This window comes from Ornithorhynchus anatinus, chromosome 5 (genome assembly GCF_004115215.2).
Source record: "Ornithorhynchus anatinus isolate Pmale09 chromosome 5, mOrnAna1.pri.v4, whole genome shotgun sequence".
NCBI lineage: Eukaryota > Metazoa > Chordata > Mammalia > Monotremata > Ornithorhynchidae > Ornithorhynchus > Ornithorhynchus anatinus.
This window is the reverse complement of record NC_041732.1, coordinates 88,284,083-88,297,928: the sequence shown is the minus strand read 5'-3', so window position 1 is coordinate 88,297,928 and position 13,846 is coordinate 88,284,083. Positions and strand designations below refer to the sequence as shown.

The window sequence follows — 13,846 nt, the reverse complement described above, 5'->3', positions numbered from 1 at the left end:
GGCAGGATGTGGGCAAGAGTTGGCAGCATTGTAGATGAGATCAAGGTACAGTGAGTACGCTGGCACTAGAGGAGCAAAGTGTGTGGGCTGGGCTGTAGTAAGAAAGCAGTGAGGTAAGGTAGGAGGGGTCAAAGTGATTGATTGCTTTAAAGCCAATGATATAAAGAGTTTCTCATTGAGGTGGATGATCAACCACTGGAGGTTCTTGAGTAGTGGGGAAACATGGACTGATTTTTTTTTTTTTTTAGAAAAAAGATCTGGGCAGCAGATTAAATAGGGACTGGAGTGAGTAGAGACTGGAGGCAGGGAAGTCAGCAAGACTGGTGATACAGTAATCAAGGAGGGATAGGATAATTGCTTAGATTTACATGGTAGCTGTTTGGATAGAGAGGATGGATCAAGAGTACAGGCTGATTCTTTATCTCACTTCCTCTTGAACGTGACAAAACTCTGAGGGTTTTTTGCTTGATGCTTAAATTGCAATTGGTTTTACATTAAATCCAACACACTGAGATCCTGGACATTACATGAATAGCAGATTTAACAGAAGCTTCCCTTCAGAGTTTCTTAGGTGCTTTCCTGGCCTTAATGTACTTCCTCATTGTAATTATAGCACTTTCATTCTTGATATCTCACAAAACTGCCTATGCAATCTATTCTCTTTGGTAGCCTGCCTTTCAAAAATCCCGTAACAAGTAAAATAATCCCATAATGTCTGTAATGTCTACCTCCCCCAACAGTGTATGGAGGAAATCTGTATTTAAGGAAGATGTTTCAACTTTAATAGAAGATAAAGAGCACAGTGTTATATGCTCAGCTCGGATTCTCCTCTTGACAATGGGAGAGTCTTACATGATATGATAAATTTCCAAGAGCAATAGAGGTTGATCTATTCTGTTGTGGATCCAGAGTTCAGGGTAGGTTTATAGGAGTGGTAGATGAGGGCAGTCAATCAAACAATCAATCAATGGCAAGCAAGAAAGGGTAACATCAGGGAAAAAGAGGAGCTGGACATGCAAAAGAAATTGGGGTGTGGAACCACAATAAAATAATAATGGAAGAGGGACAGAGGGAAGTAACAAGCCTTAAGTATATGTGGGGATTATACATATCAAGAGAGTTTGGGAGAATTGGTAAGGCTTAGTGGAACAAGCATGGCCTGGGAGTCAGAGGGCCTGGTTTCTAACTCAGTTTCTGCATTTACCTGTTGTGTGACCTTCGAAAGTCATTTAACCTTTCTGTGTTTCCATCTCTTCATCTGTAAAATTGGGGTTAACTATCTCCCTCCCACTTAGACTGCTGCAGCTCCAGATTTTCTTTGTCACCCCAACATCATCACTCCAGTCCATACTTCAACCTGCTGAATGGGTAATTTTTCTAAAAAAAAAATCAATTCATGAACCCCCGGGGGGGGGGCAGCCACCTCCCCATCAAACAGAAACGCTTTACCATCAGCTTTAAAATACTCAATGGTCTAGCCCTGACCTTCCTCACTTTTCTGTTCTCCTACTCCAGTGCAGCCCTCCTACACCACTCTTCTAGCACCTAGTTTACTCACCATGGCTCCAATCTTGCCTATCTCAACTCCAATCTCTTTCCCTAATCCTTCTCCTAACTTGGAACCTCCTCCCCCTCCATACACGCCAGACCACCATTCTCCCTACCTTCAAAATTTGCAGGAAAAGCTATGGAATTGTGTGTAAGGGGACTAAATGAATACTAGTAATAACTGTGGTATTTGTTAAACTCTTACTCTGCACCTGTACTGAACAATTGAGCTTATCAGGATGGACACAGTCCCTGTCCCACGTGGGGCTTACAGTCTTAATCCTCATTTTACTGATGAGGTAACTGAGGCACAGATAAGTTAAGTGACTTGCCCAAGGTCATAAAGCAGACAGGTGGCAGAGCTGGGATTAGCACCCAGGTCCTTCTGACCTCCAGGCCTATGTTCTATACATGAAGCTATGCTGCTTCTCTTGCTGACAGTTATGAATGAAGCTAATAAAGAACTTCACTCTGCTCCCTTACCAGCTCTCAGACTAGGGAAAGGTAATAATACTAATGACTTGGCTTTCGTTAAACACTTTTTCTGTGCCAAGGACTGAGGAAGGTACAAACCATCAGGTCAATCAGTCAATCACATTCACTGAGCACTTACTGTGTACAGAGTATTGTACTAAGCACTTGGAAGAGTACAATATAGCAATATAATAGAAACATTTCCTGCCCACAGTGAGTCCCGGCAGTCCCTGTCCCACATGGGCTTTGCAATCTAAGTAGCTTTTTTAAGTTCCCATTTTTCAGATGAAGACACTGAGACAGAAAAGCTTTGTGACTTGCCCAAGATCACAACAGAGCCAAGTGGCAAAGATGGGATTAAAATGCAGGTTCCTTGACTCCAATCCCATGCTCTTTCCACTAGGTCATGCTTCTTCCCTCCATGCCTACAGTTACCTACCCTTCTCCTAAAACTTTGGGATAACGTTAGTAGTTGTCCCAATCAATTCCAATCCCATGAGGGCACAGACAATGAGGCAATGAAACCCTGTGCTTCCTGATGAAGGTGGTGCGTGAGTCTGTTAAAATCTGGATTTTCCCTTGGGTTGGCTGTCAATTTTTTTTCCAACCAGATCTTCACCTATCCTAATATGCTCACCGTTGGAAACCAGAAGTTCTCTACAAGTCACTGTGTATCTTAAACCTAGCAGATGTGGAAAAAAACAACCAAACTGAGTGCACTTTCCACATAAAGCTATAATTCCTACATATTTGATCAAAATAGAGAGAGGCTGAAATGAGGATTAAGATGCCAGTGATGCTGACTATTATAAAAACAGGTAGAATTATTTGGTGGAATGTCTAGCTTGACATAGTCATATGTGGTCAACATGGAATATTGAATATCTTTACTGTAGAAGACAAGGCATAAACTAAATCTGACAAGTGATTTTTTTCTAGAATACAAGCATGCACAAACTCTGTCTGTCACTCTCTTTTTCTCCTACCATCCTTCCCATTTCCACATTAGTAATGAAGAGGCAGTGTAATCTAGTGAACCAGAAGCACAAAACCTGTCTGCTGTGTGACCTTGGTCAAGTCACTAAATTTCTACAGCTGTAAAATCACAATGAGATTTGGAACACTATGGGGAACAGGGACTCTGTCCAATCTGATTATTTTGTACCAGTCCCAGCACTTAGCACATTGCTTGGCACACAGTAAGTGCTTAATTAATGACATTCTAGGAACTAAAATAAAATATGAACCATACCATAAATCATTACTTATAATCTGTTTGATGGCCATTGGATAGACCTATAGAACAGATCATTATTAATCATCTTTTATAAGTTCTTTCACAAACATTCCCCCATCCATCCATCATCTATTCAGAAAGATGGAGCTTTGATCTTTACACGTTCACTGTCTCACCTGCTGGTAACTCTGCATCTTGTCTTTGCAGCCCGAACACACACACCAGTAGTTTGTCATTCCTGGATAGACTCCTGTTTAGAACTAGAACCCATTCATTACTTCCTCTCTTCTGCTTGATGTTTTTAAATTTATTTTAAACTGGCAGGAATATAAAATCTGTCATCTGGCACATTTTCAGTCACATTTTCTGTTTTTCTTTAATAAATATGTAATTGCTCAATGTCTGTGAGGTTGGCTATGGTTCTTGACTTTTCCTCTCCTATGAAAGATTTGCTTAACCGGCTACACTTCAGTGGAGCTTAGTTGAGAATTAAGAACGAGAAAAGAAAAGGCTAATTCCTCTGGCTTCCTTATCATGATGCTCGTTTCCAAAAGTTGAAATACAATGTTTCAGGTCATTACTTGGTGCAGAAAGTGCAAATTCAGTAGCCAAAGAAAAAGGCAAAATGCATATTTCGTGTCCATGAATCTAAAGACTTGCTAGAAACTTTGTTCTTCCAGAACAACATGTCTGCAGTGTAACTTTAGGCAAGTCACTTAACTTTTCTGTGCCTGGATTACCTCATCTTTAAAATGGGGAATAATACCATGATCGCCATGGGATTATAGACCATGTCCAACCTGATTATTTTATATCTACCATAGCACCTTAGTACTATGACTGGCACATAATCAGTTCTTAACAAATGCCGTTTAAAAAAAAAAAAAGAATCATTAGGAAAAACCTCAGCTCAGCATATGGGACCCCTCCCCCCCAGCCCGATTCAGAAACGCTAAGGGAAAATATTTCCATGCCTGTCATTCTTTTTGTGTACCTAAAACCTAATATAGAAATCCAAGTTTGAAGTCAAATGATTCTAGTGTAATCAGCATGTTCTGAGGTATTGGATTAAGTTTAGAGTTTTTCATATCTTAGCATCTAATGCTGTCCATAAAGTTTTACATCCAGCAGTTTAGCATTTTTAAGGAACTTTAACACTCTTACAATTAAACTGACTACTTCACCTGGTTTTATATTCCATTAAAAAAAAAATCTTTCCTGAGAAATGTCATCATTATAGCTCTTAAAGACAGAAAATGCCTGGAATGGTTTTATGTACCAAAATAGGCATTGTGGTTGATTCAAATTTTAAACTGCTGCTTTTTGGTATGAAGAGTGAATTATTTTAAAATACCACTAAGAAGTCAATTACAAATTTAACACAATGACCAATCAGTTCATACACATTCAAATTTAATGGTGAGTAATGGTTGACACCATGTAAAAGATCTTCATTTGAGTATCAGTATATGCAGTTTTAGCTTTATCTTCTGAAAATAAATAAATATGATAGTCCATAAATGTTTCATAAACATTTTGCCATGGTCTTTTTTACACGTAAGTTTTCATATTACAAAATAGAATACCGATTCCATGCACTGTAGCTTTGGTTAATTCATATAAACCAGCTATCGGCCTAAACTTTGGAAATGCTTTTAAAGCTTAACCCAGATAGTATATAAAGACCAGCACAGAGCATACTATTCTCTGAGAATAACTAGTTTCCCATATAAGATGAAAAAACTCAGCAGGCCACCTGCAGATCATAAGTAGTCATTTATTAAACCCACTGCAGCCTCACTGGGAATGGTTATTTGGACACTGAAGGGAGGAATATAATTGTCTTCCAGTTGCAGAGGGCATTGCTGAGGCTATTTTTATCCGTGGCTTGAATATGGTTGGACAGTCCCACAGGAGATTAACAATTAACACTGGACACATCTGAGGAGAGGACTTTCTTATCTCTGGAGGAACTACTCAATTTCACTGACTGCAGAGTTTGATCCATGTAGTTACTTTCTGAATGGCTAATTCTTGGCCCTTCCTGAGGAGCTGTATAAACTGGCTAATTTCTGGAAACGGGGTCCCAGTTCACTCAGGTAATCGTAATTCTGATCCTGATCGGAGACACTAGATCCCAGAGAGCTGAGTGACCCCGTCAAGGATCCCTGCCCCTCAAACGCATATGTCTGGAGGGAGTCGTAAGGAGGTGCACATGGATCGGAATTGGCTTCCTCGAGTTTTTCCGCGATGAATTCCCGGAACACGGCGCTGTCGGGGCCGACCTGGAGAGACTGGCGGTACAGGCTCCGGATCTCTGTAGTGATGGCTTGCCGAGTCTTCCGCTCTCGCATAACAGTGCGGGTCCTTAGTGCGGCAATATCGAAAGCCTCGGTGTCCTCTTCACCACCTCCTTCGTCATCATACCGGACAATATTCTCCCTAAATTCCTCCCCCTTGTCGGGAAACAGTGTTGGTTTTCTCCGTTGCCTTAGGCTAAGGATCACCAGGACCACCACTAGTGGGGAAAAACAAAAACAGGACAGTTAATCACGTTTTTGAAGACACTGGGAGGATGAGAAAAATGAAATCTTAATGTCAGTTCAACCACAAGCCAGCAACCCTGTTATCTAGAGCTGGGATTTTATGATTACAAGATGAAAATTACAAGACTTTGGGGTGAAGAACTACAACATGACATAAAATTGGTTAAGGAAAGGTAGAAACATTTTAGGGTGATGGTTCAGGGCAATGTGCTTATCTCTGTCTACCCCCAGTATTTGGGCTTAGTTTTTTGTTTTTGTTTTTAATAGAAGGCTTTGTTGTTCCATTTAAAATGTTATTTTTTTCTAATACACTAAAACTTAATGAAAGGAGAATTGCCTTTCCTACTGTGAGCATCCATAACCTTCCCAATATCCCAAAGGTTGTTTTGGGTTTGTGAGTGAAGGGCATTGATTGGAAACTTTTGCCTGGAAGAACACCATGCTGGAATGTGGAGTTTGGATATATTCATTCATTCCTTTGTATTTATTGAGCACTTAGTGTGTGCAAAGCACTGTACTAAGCGCTTGAGAGAGTACAATATAACAGACACATTCCTGCCCACAAGGAGCTGACATTCTAGAGGAGCAGCTCACATCCACAATGTATAGTTGAGTACCTTGCTTCCTTATTTGATTTTTATTATTTGTTCTAGGACCTTTCTCTGAGAAATGCTATCTGTTTGACTGATTGATAGATTATTTCCAAATAACATCTTCCATCTCAATGTCACCACTTTAATGAGCTTTATTTTTAAGGTCAATGTAGTATGAGGAAAATGAAACGATTTAAGGCACTTTTCTTTCCATCAATTTACAGTGGAATATATGGGCTGAATTTCTAACCCGTGGCTAGAGCTTAGGATGTGGCATAAGTAACTCTACTCTAAACCAAATAAACCTCTATTTTTAAAATGAGAAGGACATGAGCATAAATATATAAAATAGAACTTGATCTTATCAATGTGTGCTGAAGGAAATGTCAGGTACAATATACTTCAAGGAAATGTTGTTCTTATGAGATAAATTGCTTGGTTAGTTGAACATCCTTGAACTCCTTTTTCCTTCAAAACACTCTTCAACTGCATGATTGTTTTATGATGATGCACGCAATGTTGTATACAATTAGAGTTCTCTTGCAGTCTGCTGTAAATAATGACAGTAAAGGATTTGCATTCACTCAATATCTGACCACAGAACAAATTGTGTGATTTCAGAAATCTATTACAACTATTACAACACATTTGAAGTGTGTTCCTTCAAAATCTTATAACAAAAGACGAAGAAGCCTAAAGGGTTTTTTTTTTCTCTCCATGGCCCCCAGTTTAGAGTAGATTTATTGGATGATATAGGGAAAATGACAAATCTTCCTATTTTTTAATCTCAATTGCTTATTCTTCTTAGATTTCTAAGCAGTTGGATACAAAATGGGAAAGCAATTTAAAAATTAAGATATTTTCTTCAGGAGTTGTTTTTGCAATTCCTGAAGGTTTTCCTCCCTTGTCAGGTTTGTAAAGAATTCCAGAATTCTGATGGTTCTCAAGTGTAATGGTAATTGATTCACTTATTTTCTCAATGAAATTTCCTTTCAACTAAAACTATTTTTGACTACTTTAAATTTACAATAGTCATCAAAACTCAAAAGGAACAAGTTAACATTAGAAAAAATAAATACAATACTTAAATAACTATAGTAGTAATACATAGGTTCCCTTTTAACTTGACTTTTAGGATAGAGTTTTACCAAATCAAAATCTATTGGGTGACAGAGTATAGAAAATCAAAATAAAATAATCCATACAGCTCAGGATTCCAATTCCAGCATTGGCAGTAATTTGCTCCGTGTAATGCCTGCTGCTCGGATCTCCAGACTAATATTGAGAAATATACCATCTGAAATCCCTCATTTGTCCTTTTACAGGCCTCAAATTCCCTATAGCAACTCATGGATTGCCCATTCCTGAATTCACTCATTTTCAGGTTCAGAGGGGCAGCAATGCATCTTTGGGGGTAAGGGAGTGCTTTAAAGCACTCATTCCCCTTGCCCCCTCCTACCTCACCTCACTACTTTCTTACTAGAAGCAGTATGGCTTAGTGGAAAGAGCATGGGCTTGGGAGTCAGAGGTCATGGGTTCAAATCCTGGCTCTGCCTCTTGTCAGCTGGGCAAGTCTCTTAACTTCTCTGTGCCTAAATTATCTCATCTGTAAAATGGGGATTAAGACTGTGAGCCCCACCTGGGACAACCTGATATCCTTGTATTTCCCCAGTGCTTAGAACAGTGTTTGGCACATAGTAAATGTTTAACAGATATCATTATTATTATTATTTCTACACACCTCCCCACACACTTCGCTCTTCTAACGCCAACCTTCTCAGTATACTTCAATATCGTCTTGCCACTGACTTCTCACCCACAACCAGCCTCTGGCCTGGAAGACCCTCCCTCTTCATATCCAGCAGACAATTACTATCCCCACTTTCAAAGCCTTACTGAAGGAACATCTCCTCCAAGAGGCCTTCTAAGCCTTCTGTTGCTTTTCTCTCACTGTCTTCTGCTTTGCATTGACTTACTCCCTTTAATAATAATAATAATAATAATAATTATAGCAATTGTTAAGCACTTACTATGTGCCAAACTATCACCCCACCAAGCTCTGGGGTGGATACAAGCAAATCAGGTTGGACACAGCCCCAGTCCCAGATGGGGCTCACAGTCTCAATCCCCATTTTACAGAAAAGGTAACTGAGAAACAGAGAAACCAAGTGACTTGCCCAACCTCACACAGCAGACATGAGAAGGACCTAGGATTAGAACCCATGGCCTTCTGACTCCCAGGCCTGGGCTCTATCCACTATGCCATGCTGCTTATTCATCCCCCCTTCCTACCCCACAGCACCAACATGGCTCAGTGGAAAGAGCACGGGCTTGGGAGTCAGAGGTCATGGGTTTGAATCCCGGCTCTTCCACTTGTCAGCTGTGTGACTGTGGGCAAGTCACTTAACTTCTCTGTGCCTCAGTTAACTCATCTGTAAAATGGAGATGAAGACTGTGAGCCCCACCTGGGACAACCTGATTACCCTGTATCTACGCCAGTGCTTAGAACAGTGGTCGGCACATGGTAAGCGCTTAACAAATACCAACATTATTATTATATATATATATATATATATATATATATGCAATTTTATTCATTTACATTACTGTCTGTCTCCCAGTGTAGACTGTAAGCTTCTTGTGGGCAGGAATGTGTTTGTTATATTGTTATACTGTACTCTCCCAAGTGCATAGTACAGTGCTCTCCACAGAGTAAGTGACCAATAAGTATGATTGACTGATTAATAGAAGCAAGAATCTCCCTCACCGTCCTCCCACCTGCTTCTGTAAATTACACAGTAACCCAATCACAACTGGTTTGATTGGAGACACTTTTCAGGTTCTAGCATAGCTCCCTCGGTGTGTCAGAGAAGACCATAAAGGAGGTCTAAGAATAGATAGGTAGCAATTTTTCTGCAGTGGTCATATCACAAATTGTCACAATCATCATATTGGTTCTGTCCTCTTCAAAATGGTGTTTCCACCAGGTGGGTGCTATCCCTTTCTCATAAGTGAAGAGAGGGGAAATACCTTCTCAAATTTAAATGGATATTTTGGGGTATCTGGGGAATATATACTCTAGAACATGGAATGACAGACTGCATAAGAAATAACAACTCTACATTAGTAAGGAGCCACAAAGACTACATTTGAGAACCAGATATCTGATAATATTTTTCCACTTTCCTCTTCCTGACTGTTTTTGCCTGACTTTCCCTTTCCAGTGAAATCTTTTCTTCTTGTCCCATTTCTTTATAACTTGCATTTGCATTCCTCTGGCTTTGGAGCATTTGCAACCATCTTTCTTGGTTTTCTCTTTTACTGTCTACTCTCCCCATTTCTAGGTTACCTCCCTTGGTGTTTCTCCTACATCTCTTTCTTCCACTTTCAACTCCTCCTCATGGCCTTTTTCTTCAGAATTTGTACTACCCATTCTTCATAATGCAGATGATTTTACCAATTGCTTCTTGCCCCTACAAGATGCCCGCAACTCTCTGTTAATCCATTTTTGCATCCTCTCTGTTTGAGGTTGAGTTTCTCTTTTTATTTTAGACAGTCACACAATCCTTTCAGAACTACTGCTAATGTGCCTATAGAAGTGCTAAAAGTGTAGCATGATTCCCTAAAGCTATTGGCAGTGTATGTAAAAACACATATGATAACTACTGGGAGTGGTCAATGTGACAAAGCCTACAAGTCATCCCCCTTTGATCAACATATTCAATGTCAACAGACAAGTAAACCGGAATAGAAACAGGAAAAAAAAAAAGGCATCTAATACCCATAAATCATTTAAAAGATACTAAGTGAAACCTGGATAAAATATCAACTCATACAAATTGGATCCTATCACCAATAGACTACCTTCTTATGATAGCAAAGTGAGGTTATGATATGTCAGCATGGATCAAGATTTCACAATATGAAACATCTTTAGTCATATAGAAAAGTATTAACATTTCACTTTATTTCTGCATTGCCATTTGTATATAGGATCATAGGATGATACTACGTGGAGGAGGCAAGTGTGATCTACCTTCCAAGCGCTTTGTACATTCCAGCTCTTTGTACATTCCAAGCGCTTAGTACAGTGCTCTGCACATAGTAAGTGCTCAATAAATACTATTGAATGAATCTACCTTCAGTTTTCCAATAATGCGGCATTACATTTCTGATTAATCATATGTTAGAAACAGCTCACATGCAAGTGTGTATGTCTTATCTAGTGCCAAGCAAATAATGAGGGTAAGAGCACAACTATTTTTTCAACACACTAATAGCGGTATTTGTTAAGTGCTTATAATGTTCCAAACACTGTTCTAAACCCTGAGGTAGATACAAGATAATCAGGTTGGACACAGTCCGTGACAGGGTTGATATTCTAAGCAGGAGGGAGAACAGGTATTTAATCCTCATTTTACAGATGAGGAAACTGAGGCACAGAGAAGTTAAGTGACTTGCCCAAGGTCACTCAGCCAAGAAGCGGCAGACCTGGGATTAGAACACAGGTCCTCTGACTCCCAAACCTCTGTTCTTTCCACTAGGCTATGCTGCTTCTCATGATTTCTTGTTTTCTTCAGATAGACACAAGTTGTTGGAAGAATGTTTTCGAACTGCTGGGAGAATGTTCCTTAGTTTCCTAACAGCATCCCAGCCAGAATGTAAAGGTTGAAACAAGTGTTGTTGAAGAAGTGTTTTCAGAAAGCATGGCCAAATGAAAAGCACATAAATCTGGCAATCAGGTGAACTGGGTTTGAATCTGGCACTGGCTTTCTGTGTGAACTTGGGCAATTAATCTCTCTTTGCTTCAAATTCTTGATTTGTAAAAGAGAGAGAAGATACCCCATCTTTTAGATTGTAACCCCAACTTGGTATAGAGACTATGTCTGAGCTGATTATCTTATATCTACAGTAATGCTAGATTCATAGAAAGTGCTCAGTCTATATCAAAAGTGAACTTGGGTGTGTGTCAAGCACTTAGTATAGTGCTCTGCAAGCAGTTAGTGCTCAATAACTCTCATGGATTGATTGATTGTGTGGGCATGGGGGAATCATTGCATAAACCAAGAATACCTAGCCCAAACTTCCCATCTATAGAGTCTAAAAAATCTTTGACAAAGAAACTAAACTTGGTAAGGGGAAATCATGATTTCTAGCATTTTCTTATTCATGCTTGCTTTTTTGTGTGGTTTTCAATTCTGACAATTTGCTGATTTTCCTCTCTTTCACCATATTCTCTTCTAGCTCTATTTTTCCTCATTCTCTAAATTCTCTAAGCCTCAGCTTCCTCACCTGTAAAATGGGGATTAAATCTTCCTCCTTTCTACTTAGACTGAGAGCCTCAGTAGGGGCCAGGGACCATGTCCAACATGATAAACTTCTATTTACCCCAGTGCTTACAACAGTGTTTGACACATAGTAAATGCGTAAGAAATATCATAAAACAAATGAACAACAAAGTATGTAATATCAATGTGAGTTGAAAGAGAATATTGGAAGGATAACATGCAATATCTCATCACTGAACCTAAACCCCTTTGGGACAATAGCTTGCATAATAAACTCCATATGAGTTTATAAACTCCAATGAGCATGCTTATTCCCTGTTCCAGAAACTGAATTTCTCTAGCTCTAGCTTTTTTTTTTAAAATAGCCACTATTTTACAAAATCAAGTTTAGCATTTTATCCAGAAGAACAGGGCACAAATTCATGTTCAGCTACATTAAGCCAACTACAACAATTAGAAGAAATGCCACACTATGTTTCTTACCCAGTAATGTTAGTGTGCAGGCCAAAATAGTAATTAGAGCTTCTGTGCTGAATCCCATGGAAAACATAAGTGCTCCATAATGACAAGAATGGGTACTGCCATTCACGTTACAGTCACAGACATTGATAGTAAGGGTGTTTGTGCTGGTAAGGGATGGTATCCCATTATCTTCAATTAAGATTGGTACATAGAAAACTGGCTGTTCTTGACGGCTGAATCCACTTTTTCTGGTCAGAATTGCAGCTGTATTATCTATGGAGAAAGATGCATACATAGTAAATAGCTCTTCTTCACAAACACTCTAACAAGCTTTGGGTAATAAAACTAAAGATTGAATCCTCACTGGGTACACTGCACCAAATAAGGCACTGGAGAAATACAGTTGATTGATGAATGGTATTTAGCAAGGACTTTTTGTACTAAACGTTTACAATAGAATTTCTAGACACAATCCCTGCCTCATGGAACTTACAACAGAGCTGGGGAGACTGGAAGTAAAATAAGTTACAGATAGGGGAAGCCACAAAGTATAAAGTTTTGGACATAGGTGTCAGAGAGGCAAGGGTGGGGGTGAGTATCAAAGTGCTTACAGAGTACAGCCCCAAGTGCATAAGTGACACAGGAAAAGACAGTAGCGGGAAGAGATGAGTGATTAGTCAATGAAGGCTTCTTAAAGGACATTGTATTGTGTTATCCCAGTCACATAGTACAGTAGTCTCCACAGAAGACTGGCTCAATAAGTACCACTGATTAATTGATTAATTGATTGATTGATGTGACTTTAGTAGAGCTTAGAAAATGGTGTGAGTGGTAGGAAATTCTCTGCGGGAGGAAAGATGTGGTTGAGGGATCGATGATAAGATGAGAGTGAGGCCCAGCAGTAGCCTGGTGTTAGAGGAGTGAAGTGTGGGGCTGGGTTGTAGTGGGATTGTAGTGAAGTTAGGTCTGATGGGGAAAACTGATGGAGTGTCTTAAAACTGATGGTATTGGTGAGGACTTTCTGTTTAATGTGGTGTTGAATGGGCAATCATGGGTGGGGGGGGGGTTTGCAGAGTGGGAAGATCTACATAAAATGATTTTTTAGGAAAATGATCCAGGCATCAGATTGAAGAATGGACTGGAGGGAGGAGAGACTGGATGTTTGGACGTCACTGAGGAGGCTCATGCAGTAGTTGAGACAGAATATGACAAATATCTGGTCAAGTGTGGTAGAGGGAGGGTGGATTCGAGAGGTGTTGTGAATGTAGAACCAACAGGATTTGGTAACAGATTGAATGTGTAAGTTGAATGAGAGAGTTGAGTCAGGGATAGTGCCAAGGATACAGGCTTATGAGGCAACAAGGATGGTGTTGTTGTCTACATTGATATCTACAATGTCATCTCCCCCTTCCTTCTGCATCACCCTGACTTGCTCCCTTTGCTATCCCCCACTCCATCCCAGCCCCACAGCACCTATGCACATATCTATAATTTTATTTATTTATGCTGATGTCTGTCTCCCCACATCTAAACTGTGAGCTAGTTGTGGGCAGGGATTGTCACTGTTTACTGCTGTATTGTACTTTCCCAAGTGCTTAGTGCAGTACTCTGCACACAGTAAGAGCTTAATAAATATGAATGAATGAATGAATGAATAAATAAATAAGTAAATAAATAAATAAATAAATAAATAAATGA

General features: G+C 39.6%; 1 protein-coding gene across 3 annotated transcripts in view; it reads right to left on the bottom strand.

Annotated features, from left to right (window-relative positions):
* Positions 1-4,651: 4,651 nt before the first annotated feature.
* The window catches only part of CDH19 (cadherin 19), a 157,346-nt gene continuing 148,151 nt past the window's right edge, over positions 4,652-13,846 (bottom strand). For all 3 annotated transcript variants that reach the window (XM_029064360.2, XM_029064357.2, XM_029064358.2), the window contains exons 11-12: positions 12,170-12,421; positions 4,652-5,777 (exon numbers count right to left, since the gene is read on the bottom strand). In XM_029064360.2, coding sequence (XP_028920193.1) covers positions 5,287-5,777; positions 12,170-12,421 — 743 coding nt within the window. In that variant the 3' untranslated portion in view covers positions 4,652-5,286. The remainder of the gene's footprint in view (positions 5,778-12,169; positions 12,422-13,846) is intronic.